This window comes from Poeciliopsis prolifica, unplaced genomic scaffold (assembly GCF_027474105.1).
Source record: "Poeciliopsis prolifica strain line A6 unplaced genomic scaffold, Auburn_PproV2 SCAFFOLD020, whole genome shotgun sequence".
Lineage (NCBI taxonomy): Eukaryota > Metazoa > Chordata > Actinopteri > Cyprinodontiformes > Poeciliidae > Poeciliopsis > Poeciliopsis prolifica.
In genome coordinates this window covers 7094799-7121766 of record NW_026562395.1, presented here as the reverse complement: position 1 = coordinate 7121766, position 26968 = coordinate 7094799, and the positions used below count along the sequence as shown (strand labels likewise).

General features: G+C 40.6%; 1 protein-coding gene and 1 long non-coding RNA gene across 4 annotated transcripts in view; one reads left to right on the top strand and one right to left on the bottom strand.

Annotated features, from left to right (window-relative positions):
- Positions 1–326: 326 nt before the first annotated feature.
- Positions 327–26968, top strand: part of LOC129369162 (adhesion G protein-coupled receptor F5-like) — a 40767-nt gene continuing 14125 nt past the window's right edge. For 2 of the 3 annotated variants that reach the window (XM_055044522.1, XM_055044521.1), the window contains exons 1-22: positions 327–410; positions 5564–5670; positions 5806–5857; positions 5956–6108; positions 6233–6406; positions 8080–8118; positions 8746–8901; positions 8980–9138; positions 9318–9347; positions 9781–9936; positions 10030–10197; positions 10412–10441; positions 12156–12191; positions 12366–12512; positions 14817–14975; positions 15100–15135; positions 16012–16167; positions 16260–16418; positions 16598–16627; positions 17110–17253; positions 17340–17498; positions 17623–17658. In XM_055044522.1, the coding sequence (XP_054900497.1) occupies positions 5569–5670; positions 5806–5857; positions 5956–6108; positions 6233–6406; positions 8080–8118; positions 8746–8901; positions 8980–9138; positions 9318–9347; positions 9781–9936; positions 10030–10197; positions 10412–10441; positions 12156–12191; positions 12366–12512; positions 14817–14975; positions 15100–15135; positions 16012–16167; positions 16260–16418; positions 16598–16627; positions 17110–17253; positions 17340–17498; positions 17623–17658 (2281 nt within the window). In that variant the 5' untranslated portion in view covers positions 327–410; positions 5564–5568. The remainder of the gene's footprint in view (positions 411–5563; positions 5671–5805; positions 5858–5955; positions 6109–6232; positions 6407–8079; positions 8119–8745; positions 8902–8979; positions 9139–9317; positions 9348–9780; positions 9937–10029; positions 10198–10411; positions 10442–12155; positions 12192–12365; positions 12513–14816; positions 14976–15099; positions 15136–16011; positions 16168–16259; positions 16419–16597; positions 16628–17109; positions 17254–17339; positions 17499–17622; positions 17659–26968) is intronic. The other variant, XM_055044523.1, reaches the window with a different exon arrangement.
- Positions 23625–24411, bottom strand: LOC129369213 (uncharacterized). The gene is made up of 3 exons (XR_008606928.1): positions 24156–24411; positions 23807–24058; positions 23625–23731 (listed from the first exon to the last, which is right to left on the bottom strand). It is a non-coding gene; the product is annotated as an uncharacterized LOC129369213 (long non-coding RNA).

Below are 26968 nucleotides of genomic sequence, written 5' to 3'. Positions count from 1 at the left end.
ATTCATAGATACACTTTAGGATTTAAGAAAGTTTGCATTATTTATGAAATCTGTGAGCCTGCTTTGTGTGTATTGATAAAAAGACAAAGATGGTCAGCGTAGCATAACTACAAAAGCAGTACTAAAGGAAACAGACATGTCCTCCAGGTACACAGTGGCACTCTGAAAAGGCATGACGCAGACATTTGTTTTGACAGGACAATCCCCACAGTCAAAGTGAACAGACAATTGCCTGAGTATTTGTTAAAAACCTGTCTTGCTCAACGTGCCTGACGAGTTTGTTTTGAGGAAGTTGAATCAAAGACTTTTACTTTGCAGGTATCATAAATCAGCGTGTCTCGAACGAAGAGCAGTAAGATGAAAGCATCGTCTTGACAGGAGTCTTTTAGGAAGCCTCAGGTCAAGAGTAGGTGAGTTGATATATTATGTGTTTTTACATCTTCATGCTTAATATTAATGTCTAATGTGATCCAAGAGATACTTGTCACACTTTTAAGTTCTAAGCACCCTGTTTACCACCCAGTTAAACTAATACATTAATGTATTAATATCTATCTATACCTTGTCACATGATTTTATGACATCACTTGGTATTTAGTTATTTTCTCTAGATGGAGTAAGAAACATATCCAGGCACAGATTTAACTACTATATTTAGTCAAAAACTGACTTTTTGACTAAATATTTTAGCTTGGTTCAAATTTTGGGAAGTCACAATAATGCAAAAACAAATTTAAAAGTATAATAAAAAATCTGAGTTATTTTTAAAACCTAATAATGGTTTTTAATTGTGAAGTGCTAAAACCTTTTCAAAAGTCTTGTCCTTTAAATATTTTTACTAAGAGACAAGTCTCGCTCATGCCGTCAGAAACTACTCCTGTAGTTAGTCCAATGGGTTAGAAAGCAAGGAGCAAAGTTTTTCAAACGTTCTGGTGTTGCATTTTAGAAGATGAACAGGCCACAGTTTATCCTAGTGACATTTAATGCTATGGTGAGAGAGAACAGACCGTAGTACCTAAAAAACGTTGTACCTAAAAAACATTGTTTTTTAGGTACAAATTTGGAATATTCCATACAGAATGAGTTGAACAACACTGCTGTAGGATGATACAGGTATTTAGAAGAATAATGGAAACGTTTTTGTGTCCAAAATGAAGGTTATCCACAGTTTGGAAATTACATTCATTTTTTTAATGAATTCTCTTTTCCATCATAACATACGAGCTTTCTGTGAGTTTTAAATGAAAATCAATTCAGTTTATTTATTTTGCACAAGTTCACAACAAATCAGACATGCATTCCAGTTGATCCTAATTATCAAACTGTAGTTCAATATTCAAAGTAGTTTTATTCTCTCTATGTAAGGAAAGCCAGCAGATTGCACTGAGTCACTCCTGGATGAGCATGTAGTAACAACAGAAAGAAGAGATGAACAAAAAGACACATATGAACTAATGTAAGATTATTTTCAATATTCATGAAGGAAAAAAGTTAACAGCGTGGTGCATGATGTTAACAGCATGGGCAATCTTTAAAAATAAAAATAAACTGAAAAAATCAAATGACTGGGTTACTGTGTCCAAGCTCTATGGTTTGTAATTCTAGTACATTTCAACTATCTTGACATGGTCAAATGCAAAAAGCATCATTGCCTTTCCCATTGGGATGATGATGGCTGTGTGAATACCTGGATCCCATGACAAAGAGACTTCCATGCAGATTTTTTAGAACTATGGTCTTAATCTTGACAAGTTGATGTACAGTCTGATTGAGTGCATGTGTGTGTGTTTAATTGGCTTGCTTTAACTATTTTTCCTCTTGCGTTTTGAAGCTTGCAAAGTATGTCACTTTTAGTGCAAGGTTTGGCATTCACAGCAGTTAGTAGCAGTGTGCATAGCACCTGCATGAGAGTTATCTTTACTAAGTCGGAAGGCATAGGTCTTAAGAGAAATAACTTTCTTAAGTGAAGAAGTTTAAATATTTTTTTGTGCTTTGTTCACAACTAATTGTAAGGTGAAGTAGGAAATGGAGTGAAGAGAGAAAACCCTTGTCTGCAGCAATGCGGGTGATGCTGGAGGACATCATGAAGTCGAAACTAAGACGAAAAGGCTCTGGGTTAACCTGTTTACCTGAGGCCAAACCCACATCTGTGAGACCATGATATATTACGTAGATCGATTTACCGGTCAATCTACGTTCCTACCCTTATCTACGGTCAAGAGCTTTGGGTCATGACCGAAAAAACAAGATCACAGATACAAGTGGCCAAAATGGGTTTTCTTCGTATGGTGTCTGGGCTCTCACTTGGAGATAAGGTGAGAAGCTTAGTCATCCAGGAGGGACTCAGAGTAGAGCTGCTGCTCCTTCACGTCGAGAGAAGCCAATGAATGTGGCTTGGGCATCTGGTCAGGATGCCTCCTGGACGCCTCAAATGAATGTTCCAAACACTTTACATGACTAAAACCCTGTCCATATCTGATTTACTTATGATTTAGACTTGACATCTCATTCATTGTATGGGGAAGCAGAAAAAGAAGAAAAAAATCTTCTGAGAATAATTTCTGCTACCACCACCTACTGGTGTGTGTGTGGTACTTCAGACTAGAATTTTATGACGTTATATTTTTATTCAAGATTAAAATATTCCGGCACATTAATATATATATATTTTTTTCCCCACACGTGTTGAAGAGTATTTCAGAATGACATTACCAAGCACTTTACTTACTTGAGATGTTAGAAACTCTGCTTCACAAAGTCCAGAATTGTGTAACTCTGTTTTTATTATTTGCAAAAAAGAAAAAAGAAAAAAGAAAGAAATAAAAGTTGGAGACCTAAACACAGTAGTTCCCAAAGTGTGGGGGTCCCTGTGGGGGCCCCTGTGGGGGCGCATTGCTATTTCATGGGGGACTCGGGAAGCGGTATGCATGAATGAAAAAAACAACAAAAAAGAGTCACTGTGTTTTACTGTAAAGATGGTTTGTAGTTTGTTTTGTTGCAACCTGAAGGGCGAAATAAACTTCAGTGGAGTTTGAAAACAGAATATGTGTATAGGTTTATGTCTGGTTGAACGATGTGTGTGCCCAGTTGATTTTTATTTTCTTTTTGGGGGGGGACTTCATTGTAAATCTTTTAAAAGAAGGAAGAAACTTTTTATTCTTCATATTTCATTGTTTTTGAAAATTGTTGAAAAGACAACTGTCAGATATTTTTGTGGGTTGTTCAGGATGTTTATGTGATTATGCAGCCAAAAAGTCACCAAGAAAAAACATCCGGTGTCACTTTGTGCTTGTTTACGAATAAAACAAGTGTGAGATGGTCAATCAAGTTGAGCGACGTCATGTGTGCTTTTATGCTTAAACATGCCAGTAATTTTTTAACCCAATGAATTAATAAAAAAGCTGGTGCACAGCCTCACCCATATGAATAATTGCCTAGACAGTGAAACTCGTACAGTCAGCTGTATTTTCTTTTGTGTATTTATAGAGAAACCAGTATTGCAACTTCTGAAGAGTTACACAAGTAGTAGTTTGCTTCACTTTTGAAATGCATCATTTATACGTTGATTGATGACATGAAATAGGGCCATTTCAATGGATAAAATTAATGTAGTTAATAACAATTGAAACAGTAATGCTCAAGTTTTTTACATAAAAACTTCACATTTTTATGTAAAGTAACAATTGTGTCCAAAGAGTCAGCAGATAAAACAGGGCAGCTGCACCCCTGGACAAGTGTCACTGTACTACAGTATGATGTTGCAGCCACTAGTTGTCTTCAAAGACCGTAGCTTCGCTAACTAAGCAAGAAACACCATAATTGGTGAATTCCACATCAGATTTTTTTTTATTAATTAAATAATGAAATAAATATCTACATAACACTGTTGTACAGCTGTATGAAAAAGTACAGTTGAGACTCAAAACTGGGTGTAGCTACTCAGAACCATTTTGGAATTCCTTGGGGCCTGTTTGTTCCAGAACTAGACAAAACATGCATAAGCTATTTGGAGCAGAGCCATACTTTCTGTATCACAAAGAGAAAGGCGGTTAAACTTCATTAGTTGTCAGGAATTTAAGTACGTGTAAGTTACGCACTTTGTTAGTTTGGTTCACATACATTATCCTTCGGATGACTTACATCTAACAAGGCAGATAAGAAAACTTGAAAAACTGAAGCAGAAAATGCTGAGTTTCACCTTCCTGAGGACATCAACTGCTGTACGTTCATGTAGCAATAAGCAATCCTTACAAAACTTGCAAACACTGCATTTTGTATCCTAATGTTGTCATAGTGTCATTTATAAATCTAGGAGTGATCCTATCTTGTCTTCAATTCTGCATCACCTGGAGGAATTCTTAAAACTTTTTATTCCCTGCTAAGATTTTAGTACTTCTATAAGATCATGGCCTCCATAACAAGTTTGGAAAAAACTTTTAATAATGGTATATTGTAATCATTTTGCATCTATGGTTGGAATTAACTCCTTTATTACATAATTATGACTATTTAAAATATTTCTTGATATGTAAACAGCTGTGTTTATTTTATCTAAACTGACAATAATTACGATTATTGCTGTCATTAGGCATTAATGCCTCTGTAATTTTCTGATATTAGCTGCATCAGTGTTGCACGCATGTTTGCAGGGGTTTTGTAAAGTTTTCCTTACAAAGATTTTAAAATAAATAGATGTTTACGCTCAATCATTTGGCCAAGTTAGCACAAAGTTTACTTACCTGGTCAATTTAAAAGACATGGCATAGGTTTTGTATTAATCCTTACATTTTGAATTCATGCTTGAAATCATGCATTGCATAACCCATAAGCCATCACTCTTACAGTGATGGTGTTAACTGTAAGGGTTTTGTCTTTCTTCACCTAAAGAATTGTGTGAAACTCGTGTTTATCATTCAGATTCTGAGCAGCCATCACTCGGTGAAGGTGATAAGTGTCAAGGCCATGTTTTCTGTTTAAGATCATATCTGCTGATGTTAGAAAATTGAGTTGACCAGAATCTAATCTTCCCTTAAAACACTGAATGAGGAAGACAGTAACAATTTGGGGGGAAAATAAATAAAGTTTGTAGTATAGTTTTGCTTTAGCCAAACAAAGGAATAATTAAAGCAACACACATGTGGTTTCACTTTCTCTTCTGCTACACAAACATTATCTTCTGCCAAGACGAGTTTTTCTTTTGTTTGTTTAAGTTTCTAACAAACTACTGGAAATATAAACCAAACTGTAGTAATCCTTCACCATTCTTAAATTATTCTGACAACCCTTCTTAAGTAAATACTGATGGTTGAACCCAAATAGGTATGACTGACTGGTCTCTTCTGAAATGGATGTAGCGTTTATGTCTATTTCTGGGACGGGAATATGTAACAGCTCAGCTTACCAGATTAAGTACATGGAATGGCATCATACAGGTCCAACAACTACAAGAATTTATAACATTAGACCAGTAGCATTGTATATACGTAATTGCTGGTCATATTGTAGATTTTTTTCTAGGAAAACTGCAAAGCTTGGAAGGTATTTATCTTTATTTTCTCTTTAGTGAGGATGGCTTTACCAAAGGCCCTGCGGTTCGGTGTTTTGATGTTGGTTATGTGCTTCACTTTCAACCAACCAGGATTCAGACAGTCTGTGTCTGTCTTCTTTCAGGTGAGCCTGATGTGTTACCAAACTTATTGTAGTGTCACGCCACGTGAAATTGTCCTTTCACAGTGTAAAACACATAAATAGTTGCTTTCATTGGTCAAAATTCCAAACATAAGCAGATGTGCTGATGCTTTACAGGATCTGAGGGATGCCACATCATCCATCCTACATGCCAGAGAGAAAAGACAAGGTGAGTCACTGTAGAAAACAATGGCTCCTTTCTTGATAGAGTAAGTGTCTCATTAATGCCACTGTTGGGGCAGTCATTAAAGGAAGTTTTTGTTACAGCCTCTTCTGCTCTCTCAAACTTTACTGAATACGATCTGCAACTTGTCATAACCTTCTCTGACCTCGAGAGTCTCCAAACGCTTCTGAGCAACATCAGCTTCCCTTTTGCGATCAACAACACTGTGGAAGTCAACAGCATCGAGACAACAACAGGTATAACACGGCTTAGTGTTGTTTTCGTCTTCTGACAAACATTAATACTGTACATTTCCTCCTATTCTGGGAACAAAATTTAGTCTTTGTATTGCGCTGACGGGTTTTTTTTTTCTTCCCACAGTGTGTACACCGAACATAACTGGGTACCAGTGCGCATGTGAGGAGAGCTTTGCCTGGTCTTACAACAACTGCGTTACGTATGGGGTCTGTGACGCCATTATTGGTGACAAATGTGGCTGCATTAATGGCCTGCCAGCTGATGATCAGTTCTGCCAGCCAAACATCAGCCAAACAGGTAGGCCTGAAAAACCAGCATTCATCATTTAGTAGAGCATTAGTTTTATTCAAGCTTTATATTGAACTAAAAACCTGTAAAAATGTTGAATATATACAACTATCATTAAGTCAAATCACAATATAGCAACATATTGCTGCAAAAATAAAAATAACTAATGCTTAAATTGTGAATGTCATTAAAAACACTGACCTGAGGACAGACAGGGTGTTTGGAGAGCATATAGAGAGACTGTGTGTGTATTTTTGGTTAAAATAGTGTGGATATATCCACTTCTTTTACCACTCAAGTCTAAGAGACAAGGTGAACATGCATGCAAGTATGTTGCTGGCAGATGCAAGATAGAAACCACCACACTGATAATGTGGGTGATAAGGAGGTGTGAGAAACAGATGATGAAATTGGAACAAAGAACAGAGCTGAGCGAGGACATCTAGTAGTGGAGACAAGAGGAGCAATTTTTATATAATTTGTTCATATTGTTGGTTAGATTTTTTTTTTCTTGAAACTGTGATGTCATTTCTGTTTTGTGGACTCATAATTTTGCTAACTGATGGAGGGTAGTTTATCAAAGGTTAAGATTATTTGAAGGTGTGAACCACAACCGACAACAGAACTTTTTTTACTGGAACAAATGTGCAAAATAAGGATATTTTGAAAATATTTTACTTTATCCCTCATTTGCTGTGGTGGGTCCCATTAACTGAAAGGCTAGTTGCGCTAACCCTAAAGCACTCATCATAAAATATAGTTCTACTAATGCTAAAGCAAATATCACAATAATGTAGTATTCAGTGGACGCTAAGGCTAAAGGCCTAAGTTCAATTCAAAAGATGTCCATGAAAACTAAAACTCTCAAAACAGCAATTTAATTTTGATATGAATTACAAATGGGGAGAGAATGAAAGAAAAAAAAACCTACCTTCTGCATAAACAGTCTTCACCCACTTCAAAATAAGAGCATGAATATAAACGTCGAACTACTTGAGGAAACATGAATATGAATCTCAAACTTTGACTAAAAGTTTTACAATACAACCAAATAAATTTATCCAGAAAAATGTATTTGGGGTAAGCTAAATGTTTTTAAAGTTAGTTAGAGCATTTAGCAACAAACACAAAGACTGGTTTTGAGAATCTTTTTTTTTTTGCTACATGTTTATATCCCCCCTCTGGAAAATTTGAACCAGTGGCTTTTTCCAAAATTTTCACAATGTTACATCAATTACCAAAATGATAAAACACTGTCAAGTGTTTGAAAACTCACAAAGATGCAGTTACTACAGGGAGTAGGTATTAAACTAAAACCTTTACCCAAACTCAGCGTTTTATGTGCGACTAGAATACATTTGGAGATAATCGTCCTTTTAATTGTGGCTTTTCTTTAGTTTAAATGAGAACCCAGATGTGCTTAACTGAACCATTCTTCACCTGACAAAAAAATTTAAACAAGGAAGTGCATTCTGTTATAACTGGAAGAACAAGGATGGTGCTCCGACTAGTTTTCTCAGAACCCTCATATCTGTTTGGAAGAGATTCCATTTCTGCTTTTACCACCATGTCTGCTATTTAAAAAAACATCATGTATCTGCTGCATCAGGAAAATTTTCTTGGTATGCTATGACAGCGTTGAGCTGATGGACTCCCATCCATTTTATGTTTCATTTCCACAGTGACAACGACCGCAACACCATCTTCTACACAAGCAAATGGTATGACACGGTTTATTTTTTCTTGTGTGTGGAGTCAAATTAGTCTGGCAGGGAAAAGACAAAATCTCTAACATTGTGTTCATGCAAATGTAACATGGCCTCTTAAGGCTGCAGTATGCAACTTTTATAACAATGTTAGTTTTTTTTTTACATATTTGTTAAAACTGTCTCTATGACCTGGCAGTATAATAAGAGATGATGTGTGAAATAATCAAGCGCCTCCCAGTGGCCCTACTGCCATCGGAAGAAATACTCCACTTGGTCAGAAACAGCCAGTCAGAGCCAGGAAGAAGGTTGCAGTCATACTTATGTACATGCTGCTTACATCCTCCCCATTACTATTTGCTAGTTACCACAACAGAGCCTGCAGTGAATGCTAAGGCTAGTTAGCATGGCCACTGATGATGGCAGATAAACAGTTTTTCTGTAATGTTAAGTTGTTCTCCACAATTAGCACAGCTGCACCAAACCAACAATCTTGGCAGTTTTATAAGCGCCGTGTGCAGGAGGCAAAGTGTGACTGACTATTCTAAGCCTTTCCTGCTGACTCTGATGGGTTGTTCCTGCAAATAGCACTAGGCCTAATTTTTTCAACTCTTCTCTTATCCCCCCCATCGATGCCCACAGATCTAATGGACTTCGATGTGGTCATCGTCGTTTTCATCCCAACCTCTAGTGTTCGACCAAGTATATTCAGCGATGTCAGAAGCACTGTACAAAATCTTACCTTCCCAATACGCATCTCTCAGACTCTGGAAGTGAAAGAGATCTACTTCACCACAGGTATGTAAGAGAGTCTGCTGGCTGAGTGGTTTGATTTGGATGAGAATCAAAAAAACCATCTGGCTTTTTTTGCAACAGCCTGTGATCCAAACTCTGCTAATGGACTCCAGTGTCAATGTGAGAGCGGCTTTGCTTGGCCATGTGACAGGTGTAACAGCAGCAACTCATGCAACAATCAAACCTGTACATGTTTATATGGACTTCCTCCCAATGATGAGTTCTGTCAGCCAGTCTCAAGTAAGAATACAGTTTTTTTGCTTTTTAAATAAATATTGTTATTACTATTCTATTAGACGTCTGTAGAGAATCATAGAGACATTGCTTGTTTTGCTGCCAATATGTGTCTTTGATTATATTCCTGATGATGCAACATTAGTTGCTTTTTTTAGCCTTATTTCTTCTCTTCTTCTCCCCAGATGCCACTATATGTGAGCCAACTCCTATAGGTAAATAAAAACACAAAGAACTGAGTTGCAGTTCAACAGTTGAACTTACCTTAGTTTGCTTCAGATTTTGCCAATTGCAAATTTAAGTTGCATTTGGTAAAATCTGCACATTTTCACTCAGAGCTTAAGTAAAATCATCTCATGAAAAGATGGATGTTTCTAATTGTAATCAGATGTTGAAGTTACTATAATATATATCATAAAAATGTGTTTACAAACCCGTTTTTGAGTATTTTCTTGGAATTTTATATGATACATCTACACAAAGTATCATGTTAAAGTAAAGTGAAAGTATACATGAAAGACTTTGTTATTGGTTCTCTTTTTATGTAGGTGGAGAAAATACCTATAAGTATACATGGCTGTTTACAGGTAGAAAGTTTTTGTCCTCATGATAACTGTTAACCACTAAATATGGTCTTTATGTCAACAGAATGTGTGGACATTGAAGTAATCCTTGACCTGCAGCTCCCAGTGACCACTGCACCATCAAACTTACTTGATTTGCTCAGGGCAGCTTTGAGAAATGAAACCTTTCCCATTGAGCTCTCGCAGTCTTTAGATGTTTTAGATGTAGAGTTAACCACAGGTAAGAGCTTATCTAACGATTAATCCGGCTTATCAGGAATGATGCTTTTTAAAGTATATACTTACTTTCTATCTTTTGTAAAATCTTTGCCAGCTTGCTCTCCAAACTCCACCGATGAACTGCTCTGTCAATGTGAAGAAGGTTTTGCTTGGCCATGTCACATGTGCAACAGCAGCAATACATGCAATGACCCCAGCAATCTGTTCTGTACGTGTTTAAATGGACTTCCTTCCAACAACAACTTCTGCCAGCCAATCACAAGTAAGGAAACTGAGTTTTGTGTATATATATATATATATATATATATATATATATATATATATATATATATATATATATATATATATATATATATATGTGTGTGTGTTTTTTTTTTGTTTTGTTTTTTTTCGTCTTTAAGAACTTGCAATTTCTCTCTGAATGTTTTGGCTTCCTGGACTGAAATATAAAAACGGTTTTCTTCGTTGCTCCACAGATTCCTCTGTGTGCCCAACTCCTACTCCAGGTATGTAAAAAAAAAAAAATTCAGCTATAATTTAACACATTTGGAATTTGCTCCAGAAACCAAATAAAGAAAAATCCACCTGAATTATATCTCAAGAAACTTAAGAGAAAATGGGGGGACTTTGGTTCAAACATGCTCCTTTGTTCTATATAATGCAACATCACCGAGTTGATTATATCTTTGAACTCAAACCTAGTGAGTAAATTGTTTATGCTCTGCCATCATGCTGGCAAGATGAGAATGCAATTTATTTCCATTTACCAACAAATCTTTTGTACATGGATAAAGTAAATGATTTATTTACCCTTTTAAATGCCTGACCATCTGAGCATGAAAGTTAAACACTCTATAGTCTTCATGTGGCCCCTTGCAGCAAAATAGATGTTTGCTGAAATAATTAGAAAACAAGTTGGATTGCAGTTGGTTGCAGCCTCTCTAGGTACTGATTGCACAGTGCAAACAGAACCCAAGATTTAGTAACGCCATTATTTGGTCAACGCTGTGATATTTTCTCATAGCTTTTGTGTTGGTTCCATAAAAGTGGTAGATGTGAATATCAGTTGAGTTTTAAGGCTTAAGGCCCATATGTACCTTCACTGAAGGCAGAGGCATTTGGTCTCCTCTCCCAGAGCTGCAAGAGCAACATATCATTCTGGTCTTGCAGCTGTGGTTGTGTTGTTCCTGGAATGTGTTCTTAACACATTGTCTGCCATTGTGTGATGTCTAGACAACTTGTAGGCACAACTGCAGCACAGCCTGAGAAGAGCTACTAAGAGTGCTACACCTGGGGAGAAATTTGTATCTGGATCATCCTCTTCACAATACAGCGACTCAGCGAGAGTCTCTTATGCCAGACATTTCTTTGAAGCCAGCTCAGCACAGACTGCCACACAAGATGCTTCCTGCTTGAAAAACATCTTGATCATGATCACTACGACTTTGCATTTTTTTAAACTGAACTTTGTGCCTGGATCCTTTTGGCTTGATGTTATCTTTTGGTGTCATCTCTTTTTATGGGTTACTTTTTGTGGTGTTTTTCTTAGCTCAGTGTTGAGTTCTGTTCAGTGTGTATCGCTTCAGATTCTCATTTGATGGTTTTGTTGGGTGAGATTCCTTTTACCGTACTCCAGTCCGTGAGGGGAGATGTTACTCAACTTCTGGTGTGTCCCAAGTCCAACACACAGGAAATAAGTTCAAGTCCTACAGAGCCTTACTAGGACCGGGTTATGTGATTCAGTAGTGCTGACACAGTGATCCATCTAAAGGCCCCTGAGGACGGGAGTTTTACATCCGTGTTTTAGATCTTTGTGAGCATTCCGATGTTCGTTAGGCACCTTTCCCTCAGCTACTCAAAGCTTCTCACCAAGCTGATCTACATTCCAATGGTTGGTTTCACTGATTAGTTCTCATGTCATTTGATGATATCTGCTGTCAGCCTTCAAGCATGTGTTAGTTCAAACCAGGTAGATTCCCAGCACTGTCCAAAGAGATTATTTCTCAAATTACAGAGAAATGTGTGGGTAAATGGAAATGCATCAGCTTGCATAAGTGGGCATGAGGTCACATTTCTATAGTCTACTAGTGGATCATTTGAACAAAAGAGAATACATTTAGAGGTTCCTCATCTACATCTGTAAGAATTATTGAAATTTAAATATAAGACAACTTCTGCGAATGCTAGTGTTTCTTTAATTTCTTTGTGTTTCATTTCTAGTGACAACGGTCTCAACAACTCCTTCACCAATTTATGGTACGACAACATAAAACAAACATAATGATAATGAACAAGTATTGGTGTTGTCTCTATCATTCACCCTCTTCTGCTCAGTGGTCAGAGATTATACGGTTTAGTTTCGTGGATGGTCTATCCCACCTTGTCAGTCGTCTTAATTTTGTTGGAATTTTCATCTATTTGCCTCGACAGAGATTGATTTAGTCGTGGAAGTACACATCCCAATCTCAAGCTACCAGTCTGACATGCTGGATGAGTTTCGAGAGTCTCTGAACAACAAAACTTTCCTCACACCATTCTCAAAGTCTTTAAACATTACAGAGTTATCCTTGACCACAGGTAAGATTTATATTACTTACTCCTTTTTTTTCCCCTATTTTTGGTTTGACCCTGAGAATAAAACGGTGCATGATTTCTTCTATCATTTTTAAATGTCCCCAACAGTCTGTGATCCAAACTCCCCTTATGGATATCAGTGTGTGTGTGAAAGCGGCTTTGCTTGGCCATGTGACATGTGCAGCAGTAACAATTCATGCAGCAATCAACCTGTACGTGCATATATGGACTTCCTTCCAACAACGACTTCTGTGAGCCAATCACAAGTAAGAAAGACAGCTGAAGGAGGAACCTGCACAGAGTCAATACGATACTATTTAAACTATCAGGTTTTATTATCACATTGATTATAATCACACGTTTAGAATTTAATCTCTGATTGGTCCACAGATAATTCCATATGCCCGACACCAACACCACCTCCAGGTATGTAAAACATGTAGATTTGTTTGTTGACTGTTTCAGAAAGCAGGTTCAGCAAAAACTCAATCTCCCAGAATTCATTGCTGTTGGGCCAGGAGATGCAAAACAGTGAAGCATAGAATGTAGGATGGGATGATGTGCAAAAAATAATTTTACTCATGTAAATAAGAAAGCTGAGAAGTATTTAATTAATGACAAGTAATCCTCTGGAATGATGAAGGTGGTCACGTAATGCTGGGTCCAAAGTCTCAGCACCAAGCGATAAGTCAGAGGTCCAATAGTTATCATTGATGGCGTTTTTACTTCAGCAATAATATGATTTTGTTCAACTTTAAATAAATTCCTATAAAGTCAACACACAACAAGTCAAATTATTAATTTACTTTCTGTCAGTGCCTGTTGTTGTAAACATTACCAAAGCTTCATTTTAAAAATAATTATTTTTCTACATCTGACAAGGCAAAATTCTGTAAAAACATAACATTAACAGATCCCATAAATGTTGTGCATGAAAAAAATTAACTCTTTCTCCTCCCTCCACCTGAACACAACAGAGCTAGTGGACATCGATGTGGTCGTTGTCTCGTTCATCCCAACCTCTAGTGTTCCATCAAGTATATTCACCTACGTCAGAAGAACTCTGCAAAGACTTACCTTCCCAATACGCATCTCTCAGACTCTGCAAATGAAAGAGGTCAACTTCACCACAGGTATGTGAGAGAGTCTGCTGGTTCAGTGGTTTACCTTCTGAATAAGATTTGATTTGGATGAGAATAAAAAAAACATCTGGCTTTTTTTGCAACAGCCTGTGATCCAAACTCTGCTAATGGACTCCAGTGTCAATGTGAGAGCGGCTTTGCTTGGCCATGTGACACGTGTAACAGCAGCAACTCATGCAACAATCAAGCCTGTACATGTTTATATGGACTTCCTCCCAATGATGAGTTCTGTCAGCCGGTCTCAAGTAAAATACAGTTTTGTTGCTTTTTAAATAAATATTGTTATTACTATTCTATTAGACGTCTGTAGAGAATCATAGAGACGTTGCTTGTTTTTGATGCCAATATGTGTCTTTGATTATATTCATGATGATGCAACATTAGTTGCTTTTTTTAGCCTTATTTCTTCTCTTCTTCTCCCCAGATGCCACTATATGTGAGCCAACTCCTATAGGTAAATAAAAACACAAAGAACTGAGTTATAGTTTAACAGTTGAACTTACCTTAGAGAAGGATTCAAGTTTAAGTTGCATTTTGGCAAAATCTGCACATTTTCACTCAGAGCTCAAGTAAAATCATCCCAAAAGATGGATGTTTCTAATTGTAATCAGATGTTTAAATTACTGTTATATATGTCATATAAATATGTTTTTGCAAAGCAACATTTGTGTATTATCTTATAAATCTTAACCAGAGTGGGTACAAAGCAGTTTTACAATTTCATAAGAAGTGAGTTCAATTAATCAGGTGTAACTGCCTTGTAAAGGTGGACTTGGTTTATGTCACATCATTCTCCTGTTGAATAACTCAAATCTGCTTAAGCTGAAGATGTGGTAGCAATTTTCCCGTCTGTATCCCGGAACATGTTCTTGCACTGGCATTTTTCTTCATATTGTAAATGATCAGTATTGTTAATTTTATGTTCATTTTACTAGAAATCAATCTGGTTCTTGAAGTGCACATCCCAGTGGACAGTTTACAGAAAAACACGCTCGATACATTCAGAAGGAATCTGCTAAATAAAACCATCCCTGATGTACATCAGGCTTTCACAGTGTTAGAAATAACACTGACCACAGGTAAAACTTTGAGCTAAATTATTTAAAATATGACGATGTTTATTAGAAAATGTGTAATTTTTATCTTTTTTAAATGTCCCCAACAGTCTGTGACCCAAACTCCCCTTATGGATATCAGTGTGTGTGTGAAAGCAGCTTTGCTTGGCCATGTGACATGTGCAGCAGTAACAATTCATGCAGCAATCAAACCTGTACGTGCATATATGGACTTCCTTCCAACAACGACTTCTGTGAGCCAATCACAAGTAAGAAAGACAGCTGAAGGAGGAACCTGCACAGAGTCAATAAGATACTATTTAAACTATCAGGTTTTATTATCACATTGATTATAATCACACGTTTAGAATTTAATCTCTGATTGGTCCACAGATAATTCCATATGCCCGACACCAACACCACCTCCAGGTATGTAAAACATGTAGATTTGTTTGTTGACTGTTTCAGAAAGCAGGTTCAGCAAAAACTCAATCTCCCAGAATTCATTGCTGTTGGGCCAGGAGATGCAAAACAGTGAAGCATAGAAAGTAGGATGGGATGATGTTCAAGAAAATAATTTGACTGAAGTAAATAAGAAAGCTGAGAAGTATTTAATTAATGACAAGTAATCCTCTGGAATGATGAAGGTGGTCATGTAATGCTGGGTCCAAAGTCTCAGCACCGAGCGATAAGTCAGAGGTCCAATAGTTGTTGATGAGGTCATGCATTCATACAGAACCAACACCTGGAAAGAGTTAAGAAAGCTAAATGGAAATGCTTCATTGTCCGACAACTTGAAAGACACACTGATGTCAGATAAATGATAATACTTCCTTCTGTTGTCCTGAAAGTCTTGATCATCAAACCTGTTATAATCTATATTATCATCATCACTGTCAGATCTATCACTGTCTTTTTCAGAAGCTGGAAGTTTTCCTGTGCTTGCTTTCTGACTGCTAATCTTTTTCTGTATCAATTCTCTTTCTCCTGTTTTGTTTATCTACATCTTCCAACATGAAAACTGTTAACATTGATGGCATTTTTTTCTTTAGCAATAATATGATTTTGTTCAACTTTAAATAAACTCCTAACATGTCAACACACAACAAATCAAATTATTAATTTACTTTCTGTCAGTGCCTGTTGTTGTAAACATTACCAAAGCTTCTTTTTAAAAATAATTATTTTTCTACATTTGACAAGGCAAAATTCTGTAAAAACATAACATTAACAGATCAAATAAAGTGTTGTGCAAGAACAAAAATGAACTCTCCTCTTTCTCCTCCCTCCACCTGAACACAACAGAGCTAGTGGACATCGATGTGGTCGTTGTCTCGTTCATCCCAACCTCTAGTGTTCCATCAAGTATATTCACCTACGTCAGAAGCACTCTGCAAAGACTTACCTTCCCAATACGCATCTCTCAGACTCTGCAAATGAAAGAGGTCAACTTCACCACAGGTCTGTAAGAGTCTGCTGCTTTAGTGATTTACCTCCTGAATAAGATTTGATGTGGATGAGAATAAAAAAAACATCTGGCTTTTTTGCAACAGCCTGTGATCCAAACTCTGCTAATGGACTCCAGTGTCAATGTGAGAGCGGCTTTGCTTGGCCATGTGACACGTGTAACAGCAGCAACTCATGCAACAATCAAGCCTGTACATGTTTATATGGACTTCCTCCCAATGATGAGTTCTGTCAGCCAGTCTCAAGTAAGAATACAGTTTTGTTGCTTTTTAAATAAATATTGTTATTACTATTCTATTAGACGTCTGTAGAGGATCATAGAGACGTTGCTTGTTTTGCTGCCAATATGTGTCTTTGATTATATTCATGATGATGCAACATTAGTTGCTTTTTTTAGCCTTATTTCTTCTCTTCTTCTCCCCAGATGCCACTATATGTGAGCCAACTACTATAGGTAAATAAAAACACAAAGAACTGAGTTATAGTTTAACAGTTGAACTTACCTTAGAGAAGGATTCAAGTTTAAGTTCCATTTTGGCAAAATCTGCACATTTTCACTCAGAGCTCAAGTAAAATCATCCCAAGAAAAGATGGATGTTTCTAATTGTAATCAGATGTTTAAATTACTGTTATATATGTCATAAAAATGTGTTTTTGCAAAGCAACATTTGTGTATTATCTTATAAATCTTAACCAGAGTGGGTACAAGAGCAGTTTACAATTTCATAAGAAGTGAGTTCAATTAATCAGGTGTAACTGCCTTGTAAAGGTGGACTTGGTTTATGTCACATCATTCTCCTGTTGAATAACTCAAATCTGCTTAAGCTGAAGATGTGGTAGCAATTTTCGTCTGTATCCCGGAACATGTTCTTGCACTGGCATTTTTCTTCATATTGTAAATGATCAGTATTGTTAATTTTATGTTCATTTTACTAGAAATCAATCTGGTTCTTGAAGTGCACATCCCAGTGGACAGTTTACAGAAAAACACGCTCGATACATTCAGAAGGAATCTGCTGAATAAAACCATCCCTGATGTACATCAGGCTTTCACAGTGTTAGAAATAACACTGACCACAGGTAAAACTTTGAGCTAAATTATTTAAAATATGACGATGTTTATTAGAAAATGTGTAATTTTTATCTTTTTTAAATGTCCCCAACAGTCTGTGACCCAAACTCCCCTTATGGATATCAGTGTGTGTGTGAAAGCGGCTTTGCTTGGCCATGTGACATGTGCAGCAGTAACAATTCATGCAGCAATCAAACCTGTACGTGCATATATGGACTTCCTTCCAACAACGACTTCTGTGAGCCAATCACAAGTAAGAAAGACAGCTGAAGGAGGAACCTGCACAGAGTCAATAAGATACTATTTAATTGATCAGGTTTTATTATCACATTAATTATAATCACACATTTAGAATTTAATCTCTGATTGGTCCACAGATAATTCCATATGCCCGACACCAAAACCACCTCCAGGTATGTAAAACATGTAGATTTGTAAGATAATTATAAAATTATTGCACAGAGTACATCTGGTTGAGAAGCGCATTCCAATCTTTGGTTGAAAAGGCGCATTTGATTTTATTCTGCAGTCATAATACAATTTTAAACAATACAATAAGTTTCAATTAAAGGAGCTGGAATAGGCTACGTTAAGTTTTCACGGTCAGTTGGGGGAGAAAAGGATAACTCCCATTTGATTTTCTAAAAACGAATATTCAGGAAATGCTTTCTTCTACTTTAAGCTGCTCTGATGTTTCAGTCATTCTGTGATATGCATATATTTTACAACAATATAAACACAGCAAAAAATTATAAAATTAAACGTAAACGATTTATTAAATGACAAAATCGAAAACATAAAAAACTGTATTTTTTATGAAAAAAAGAAAAAAAACTCACCTCCATGTTGCAATGCAACAAATATAATCCTTTCTCACGATGTCTCCAGTTCTTAATCCAATGCTTTGATTTTTGATTACGTCTTTTTTGGGTTAAAATAAGTCTGCAAACTAATAATAATAATAATAAGAAGAAGAAGAAGAAGAAGAAGAAGAAGAAGAAGAAGAAGAAGAAGAAGAAACAGTACAAAAACAATAGGCCTTCGCAGCACTTAGCTGCTCGGGTCTAATAATTTCGAGAGCAAAATGAAGCAGAAACTCTTTTTGACAACATTTGATTCATTGTTAAAGCAAACACTGATCCTGAGTACAAAGATATTTAATGCTCATTAAATTTAAGTTTTGTGAAAACTTAAATTTTCAATTTCGTACATGTTCTTCTTGTGACAGTGTCATAATGGGGAATTTTATTTCCAGCCCATATGCAGAACACAATACGCAGAGAGATCCAGGTGGAGTGTAAATATTTACAAGGTTTATTTTACACAACAGTGAACGAGGAATGACAGGGATTCGGGTCCAGTCCACAGGAGCGTCTCGGGAGGGGGAGCGATCGGGAACTATGTAAACAGATGAGGTGGTGAGTTCAGGGACAGTCGGAAACACGGTGTGAGGGTAAACAGGAACAGTCTTACTTGAGGGGTAGACAGCTGCAGCGTGGAAGAGATTCACTGCAGGGTAGCGGCAGGGTGTGTGTGTGTAGGCGGGCGGACAGGTGGGCTCGGTGTCCACGGTGGAAACGCGGAGCAGGACGAGGAGCGAGGCACGAGGAGCGAGGAGCAGCCAGCCAAGGAATCCGAGGGGAGCCTGTTGTTGCACAGAGAAGGTGAGTCGAGAAACTCAGCACAACGGGAAATCCTTCCACTGCATCGGGTGAATGGTCTGGTGAAAGAAGAAAGCGACAAGGAGACAGTCACAGGAGGGCAATCTCAGACGAGAAGGAAAAGAACGCTTGACAGCAACAGGGAGGCTCAGAGGTACCAATACGGGAAGACACTCAGGCGCCGAAGACTGGCAGGTTGCTCCTGAAGACGCTGCTCCTGATGAGCTCAACTCGCAACCGGTGTGCTCGCTGACGTAATCCAGCCCACCGTCCTGACAGCGCCCTCTGGTGGAAAAGAAGAAGCACAACCACCCAAACCAAACCCATGGCGACAAAACGCTAAGAACACCCCCAAGACCCTGACAGTACCCCCCCCCTAACGGTTGCCTCTAGGCAACCCAGACGAGGTAGAGGGAAGCGAAGCCCGGTAATCAGAAATAAGGGACGGGTCCAGAATGTAAGACCCCGGGACCCAGGAACGCTCCTCAGGGCCGTAACCCTCCCAATCTACGAGATACTGCCACCCCCTACCGCGACGACGGGAATCCACGATTCTCCGAACCGTGTAAGCCGGATGGCCATCGATCTCACGGGGGGGCGGAGGAGCCTCGGCTGGAGGGCAGAGCGTGCTGGTCTGTACGGGTTTGATCTGGGAGACATGAAAGGTGGGATGGATGCGGAGAGAGGCGGGGAGACGGAGGCGGACTGCAGACGGGTTAATGATAGTCTCAATTTCAAATGGGCCGATGTAACGGGGTGAAAGCTTCCTGGAAATGGATTTTAAGGGGATGTCGTGGGAGGACAGCCATACCTTTTGACCAGGTGTGTAAGTCGGGGCGGGGCGCCGCTTACGGTCAGCCTGCCGTTTTATCTGTGCAGCGGTGAGGTGGAGATTATGAATAGTGGAACTCCAAACCTTATGACAACGGCGGATGTGGTGACGGACAGAAGGGACAGAGATGGAATCTTCATCAGAGGGTAGCAGCGGAGGTTGGTAGCCCAGGGACGCCTCGAATGGGGACAAACCTGTGGCAGAGGAGACATGAATATTGTGAGCGTATTCTACCCATGGTAGAAACAGAGACCAGTCGGAAGGGTTGGAGGAAGAAAAACATCGGAGGGTGGCCTCGAGATCTTGGTTCAGCCGTTCGGTTTGTCCGTTCGACTGTGGGTGAAAACCAGATGTGAGTGATGTTTTGGCGTTTAACGCAGAGCAAAACTCCCGCCAAACCTGGGAAGTGAACTGAGGGCCCCTGTCCGAGAGTATGTCCGCGGGAATGCCGTGAAGCCGGAAAACGTGTTTTACTAAGAGCTGAGCCGTTTGAAGGGCAGAGGGAAGTTTGCGGAGCGGGACAAAATGACAGGCCTTGGAAAACCTGTCGACTATAGAAAGGATGGTAGTCATACCCTTAGAGGGTGGCAAACCCGTGACAAAATCTATGGCGATATGAGACCAGGGTCGCTGAGGAGTGGGAAGTGGTTGCAGGAGACCTGAAGGGAGTTGATGGGAGGATTTATTTCTGGAGCAAATGGAACAGGCCGGACATACTCTCGGACGTCTTTGTGGACTGATGGCCACCAGAACCGTCTGTTGACCAGGGCAATCGTCCGGCTGACTCCGGGATGACCCGAAAATCGGGAGGCGTGGATCCACTGGAGGAACTGGGTGCGCACGGAAGAAGGGACGAATATCTTGTTAGCCGGACAGGACTCTGGAGGGGGTTCGGAGTGTTGAGCTTGCGTGATTATTTCCTCGATCTCCCAAGTCAGAGCTCCCACTGTGCAACTGGGTGGGAGAATGGGAGCAGGAAGGTTGTCAGAGTCGTCGGGAGAGTAAAGCCGGGACAGTGCATCTGGCTTTGTGTTTCTGGAGCCTGGACGATAGGAAATAGACAGATTAAATCGGGAAAAGAATAGTGACCACCGTGACTGGCGAGGGTTCAGCCTCTTGGCAGACTGCAGGTAGGCGAGGTTCCTGTGATCGGTCCAGACCAGCACCGGGTGTTCCGCACCCTCCAGCCAATGTCTCCACTCCTCCAAGGCTAGTTTTATGCCCAGCAGTTCCCGGTCCCCCACGTCGTAGTTCCTTTCTGATGGGGACAACCTGCGTGAGAAGAAGGCACACGGATGAGTTTTATTGTCAACTGCGGAAATTTGGGACAGCACAGCTCCGACTCCCATGTCAGAGGCGTCCACCTCTACGATGAACTGACGAGACGGATCTGGCTGAATGAGGATGGGGGCATTGGAGAACAGGCTCTTGAGGTGATTAAAGGCCCTTTCAGCCTCTGGGGTCCAACGGAATGGAACCTTAGAGGGTCAGAGCGTCAGGGTAACGCGGTTTGACTGTAATTGCGAATGAACCTACGATAGAAGTTGGCAAATCCTAGGAATCGTTGGAGCTGTTTGCGAGTTTCCGGAACGGGCCATTCCAATACTGCCTGGATCTTCTCCTCCGTAGGCCTCACCTGTCCGCCCCCTAGGATGAAACCCAGAATGAGACGGAGGGTGAAATTCACATTTCTCTGCCTTTACGTAAAGTTTGTTCTCAAGCAATCGCTGGAGAACCTGCCGCACGTGAAGTCTGTGTTCCTCCACTGACTTGGAGAAAATTAAAATATCACGAGGTAAACAAATACAAATACATTTAGGAAGTCTCGGAGGACATCGTTTACCAGCGCTTGGAAAAACGCAGGGGCATTGGACAATCCAAAAGGCATAACCAATATTCGAACTGCCCCATGGGAGTCTTGAAGGCAGTTTTCCATTCGTCGCCATCGCGAATGCGGAGCAGATGGTAGGCATTTCTCAGGTCTAATTTAGTAAAGACGGCGGCTCCTTGGACGGGCTCGAATGCAGAGGATAATAGCGGTAAAGGGTACTTATTTTTAACAGTGATGTTGTTTGAGTCCTCTATAATCAATACAGGGCCGCAGGGATCCGTCCTTCTTCCCAACGAAGAAGAACCCCGCTCCTAGTGGTGATGATGAAGGCCGGATGATCCCTGCCGCAAGAGATTCCTTTAAATATTGTTCCATGGTCTCCCTCTCCGGACGGGAAATGTGATATAGGCGACTGGAGGGCAGAGCTCCGGGAGCAGGTCAATGGAACAATCATAGGGTCGATGCGGCGGCAGGGAAAGAGCCTTTACCTTGCTGAAGACTGCAGAGAGGTCGTGGTATTCAGGGGGTATGGAGAGGTCAATTTGATCTGTCGTCTGCAGGAAGTCGGATGACGACCCGGGAGGAACTGCAGAGCGGAGACATGATGAGTGGCAGGGAGTAGACCAAGAAACGACGTGCCCCTCGGACCAGTCTATTTGGGGGTTATGTTGTTTGAGCCACTGGAAACCTAAGACTACCGGAGAATTAGAAGTGGGAAACACGAAGAAAGAAATCCACTCAGAGTGGTTGCCGGAAATGGTCAGGTGGAGCGGTTTCGTCTGGTGAGTAATAGGCTGTAATGTCTTACCGTCTAGTGAAGTGACTCTAAAAGGAGTTGGCAACGGGACTGTTTCAACGCCCCTCTCTTTGACAAAACCTCGTCCAATAGGTTCCGTTCACACCCCGAATCAACGAGAGCGGATAATGGGAATGACTGATTAGCGTGGGTTATGGTAGCCGGCAAAAGGAGTCGCGGTGAGGTCTTCTGATTCTGGTGGTCCGCCACCACCCTCACTCCGGCTGGCGGACCTGGGAGTTTAACCGGAGCGGGCAAGAGGAACGGAAATGGCCAGGCGCACCGCAGTAGAGACAGAGGCGACTCGACATTCTACGTTGTCGCTCCTGCGGTGTGAGACGCGTACCACCCAGCTGCATGGGTTCGGGGTAGCCGAAACGCGGGCAGGAGATGCTAGCGGGGCTGCTCTAAGCCGTCCGTGGTCTGCCTCGGGAGAGCGGTGCCGACCTCTTTCACGAGCGCGGAAGCGGAGACGATTATCGAGCCTGATGGCGATACTGATAAGGTCCTCTAGAGTCTTTGGCTCGTCTAAAGTGGCTAATTGGTCTTGTATAGGCTCATTAAGCGCCTGGAAAAACACGCTCTTTAGCGCTGCCGCATTCCACCCCGTGGAAGCGGCTTTGGTGCGGAAGTGGATAGCAAAATCAGCCACAGTCTGTTTGCCCTGTTTTATGTGCAAGAACTCACGGGAAATGTGGGTCTTATCGGAGTCCAAGCTAAAAACCTGTTTAAATTCAGTCAGGAAATGGTCAAATGAAACACCGTAATCCGTGGGGTCAGGGAAACGGGATTCTGCCCATAATAAGGCTTGACCAGACAGCTGTGCGAGCATGTAGGCTATCTTTGTGCTGTCTTGAGAGAAACTCTGGGGAGCGCTGTTGAATATAATAGAACATTGTAGCACAAAACCATTACACGTTGTACGGTCTCCGGAAAATTTTTCTGGCCCGGGGAGGCGGACGTCGGAAAAGACGGGCGGAACCGGAGCTATCGGACCAGGAACGGGGGCAGGAGTAGATGGTGGTGAATGAGAGCTCTGCAGAAACGCGGTTAGCTCTCCTAAACGCTGGTTCGTTTCCGTCTGGAGATCATGGAGTTGTCTAAGCGCCACCTTGTGGGCCTGGATCTCAGATTGCTGCTCGATCAACGTTTTGCGAATTGCGTCCGCTGGACTGAGAGTTTTGGCCTGAGTGTTCTGTCATAATGGGGAATTTTATTTCCAGCCCATATGCAGAACACAATACGCAGAGAGATCCAGGTGGAGTGCAAATATTTACAAGGTTTATTTTACACAACAGTGAACGAGGAATGACAGGGATTCGGGTCCGGTCCACAGGAGCGTCTCGGGAGGGGGAGCGATCGGGAACTATGTAAACAGATGAGGTGGTGAGTTCAGGGACAGTTGGAAACACGGTGTGACGGTAAACAGGAACAGTCTTACTTGAGGGGTAGACAGCTGAAGCGTGGAAGAGATTCACTGCAGGGTAGCGGCAGGGTGTGTGTGTGTGTGTAGGCGGGCGGACAGGTGGGCTCGGTGTCCACGGTGGAAACGCGGAGCAGGACGAGGAGCGAGGCACGAGGAGCGAGGGAGCAGCCAGCCAAGGAATCCGAGGGGAGCCTGTTGTTGCACAGAGAAGGTGAGTCGAGAAACTCAGCACAACGGGAAATCCTTCCACTGCATCGGGTGAATGGTCTGGTGAAAGAAGAAAGCGACAAGGAGACAGTCACAGGAGGCAATCTCAGACGAGAGGAAAAGAACGCTTGACAGCAACAGGGAGGCTCAGAGGTACCAATACGGGAAGACACTCAGGCGCCGAAGACTGGCAGGTTGCTCCTGAAGACGCTGCTCCTGATGAGCTCAACTCGCAACCGGTGTGCTCGCTGACGTAATCCAGCCCACCGTCCTGACAGCGCCCTCTGGTGGAAAAGAAGAAGCACAACCACCCAAACCAAACCCATGGCGACAAAACGCTAAGAACAACCCCAAGACCCTGACAGACAGGGAATGACATTCAGCAACAAACTGTCTTTCACTCATCAAGTTATTCCACAACTTGCCTTTATGTTGTTTTGTGACTAGTTTTATAGCAGTTTTAAATAACAAATATTGCAGTATGATAAATTACCCAATGAATTATTGTGATTAATGATAATCTTGCTGTTTAGAGAGAATGTTTAAGTAATGCAAGTTTGCCCTCTCAATTTCATACAGAATCTCTACAGTAGAACTGGAAGATATTTTAAATATCCAAAATGAAACACAACAACCAAAAACAAAACTGAAACCATAAGTAAAATGGATTGTGATGTCTCTGTAAACAAAATTGCCCTTCAAAAAATATTAATCATCAAAATGGAAAGTTGCCCAAAATGGTAAAAGTTGACTCAGAAAACCAGCAGCTAGTATATTATTTTTAATATACTTGTAAATATTATCTTGTTATTCTTGCAGAATGTGTCAAAAGTGGTCAGTTTTTTAATCGATTCATGACATTCAGTGGGAACTCTGACACAAAGCGCTCATTTAAGGTTTAAAATGTATAAATAAAACACTGGAGTTGACCTTTTCTCTCATAATAACAATGAATCCATCAGTTTCTCGCAGCAGCAGACGGAATGCGGCTCGCTAAACAGAGATGCGCCACCCACACATGAGATAAAGCAAAATTTTGGGGAAATACTTTTTTATTTTGGTGTCTGGACAATTTCAAAAACCTCCTGACGGTTGGTTCCACATTTCACTGCACCGTTACCGAGCAACCCCAGCTGAACCTAGTTTGTTACCTAGCAACCCAGGCAGAGTTCCAGCATATTTGGTCACCTGGTTTTACTACTGTATGCGCTGCAGAGTGGCTGCTGGAAAAGACAGAAGGTGTTTTGTTGTTGACTCACCATCCAGAAATCAACAAAAATGTGTTCTTGTTGGTTGTGCAGGAGGCTCCACTTCTGCTTTTCAAAGATCTACGGTTGTATAATTGCACATCTGTTTGCAGCCATTTTCACTTGTGAGTTTAAATGATGAGTTGGGGGGTGTGGCCAGCAGCAGCTTATTTGGATTTAAAGTGACAGAAGCACTGAAATAGCTGAAAACAGACAGAACTGAGCAGAACTTCAGTCTCATTATTTAATAATGATTTTGTGCAAAAAATATAACAAAAATGTTTTGCATATCCCATAGATCGATTCTAATTTATTTTTTATTATAAGGAATTATACTGAGTCACCTTAAAAAGGATCTTCTGGGTTGTTGGTTTGCATATCATCTTCTTCTTGAAAGGCAAACATTACTTTAATCTCAAGTTAAATGATGTTATTTCTGTTTCATGCTGAAACAGAAATAACGTTTCTGTTTCTGTTCCTACATAAATGCTAACAGATTTATTTAGGAACACAAAGAGTTGTCTTTGTGTGGGGTCTTCACCTTATGAACCTGTCCAAAACTCACAATCTTATCCTTGTTTCTACTGCATTTTTTTCTTTCCGCTCAATTTTACAATAATTTTCTGTTCGGTGAGTCAGCAGTTTTTGCCTTGATTATGTTGAACATAATTTAGGGCTAACAGTATATATTGTGATAAACACTTGATAAATATCAATAGATGATATATCTGAGAAAATATTCAATATATTAAAGCAGTAGTCCCCCACCCTGGACCTCAGGGCCCACTGTCCTGCATATTTTAGGCGTTTCCCTGCTGCTGCACACCTGGGTTAAATGAACAGGTGATTAACCAGCTACTGCAACAATTTCAGGAATGCAAAGAAGGAAATGCAGTCATCTGAATTAGTTGTGTTGGAGTCTAGACTCATCAAAAACATGCAGGACAGCGGTTCCTGAGGACCAGGGTTGGTCCACTGTATTAAAGAATATTTACTGAACTCTGATCCAGAACCACACTGCATTCTGGGAAATGTAGGCTGAGAAGCAGCTTTAACCGCTCAACCCACAGACATAACAAAAAGAATAGGCTCCGCATTGACTGCTTGGAGGCAGGAAACACGGTGGCCATCTTGGAGAGGTCGTCAATCCTACTTGGCTAAACCAGAACAGCAGACGATGCCTCAGCACTGCTGCATATTTTTGTTCAAAATGACGGACTATTCATGTGAGGGTTTGGGACATAACCTTTCAGTACGAGGACGATGTTGTTAATATTTTTGCATTAGCTATAGGGCTTGGTGTAATACTGGAGTTCAGCTCCCGCTACGAATGCTAACAGATTTATTTAGGAAACCTTCAAACCAATGGAAGATCTGGGAAGTATCTTGCTCCAGCGAGAGGCGGAGTTCACCCTGGACAGGTCGCCAGCAACACAAAGACAGACAGGTGAAAAACAACCGTGAATGCACAGATTCACACCTAAGAATGGGTTTAGAGAAATCAATTAACCTAACAATCATGCTTTTGGACTTTGGGAGGAAGCCGGAGTACCCGGAGAGAACCCACACAAACAGGGGGAGAACATGCAATATTCGTGCAAAAAGACTCGGCACAAAGACCCGGAGGTCAGCCGGAGACCAACGGGACTCCATACGAAGCCCCGGAGGTCAGCCAGAGAGTATCTGATGACCTGGCGACAAATGGGATTAGAGTCTGATGGTC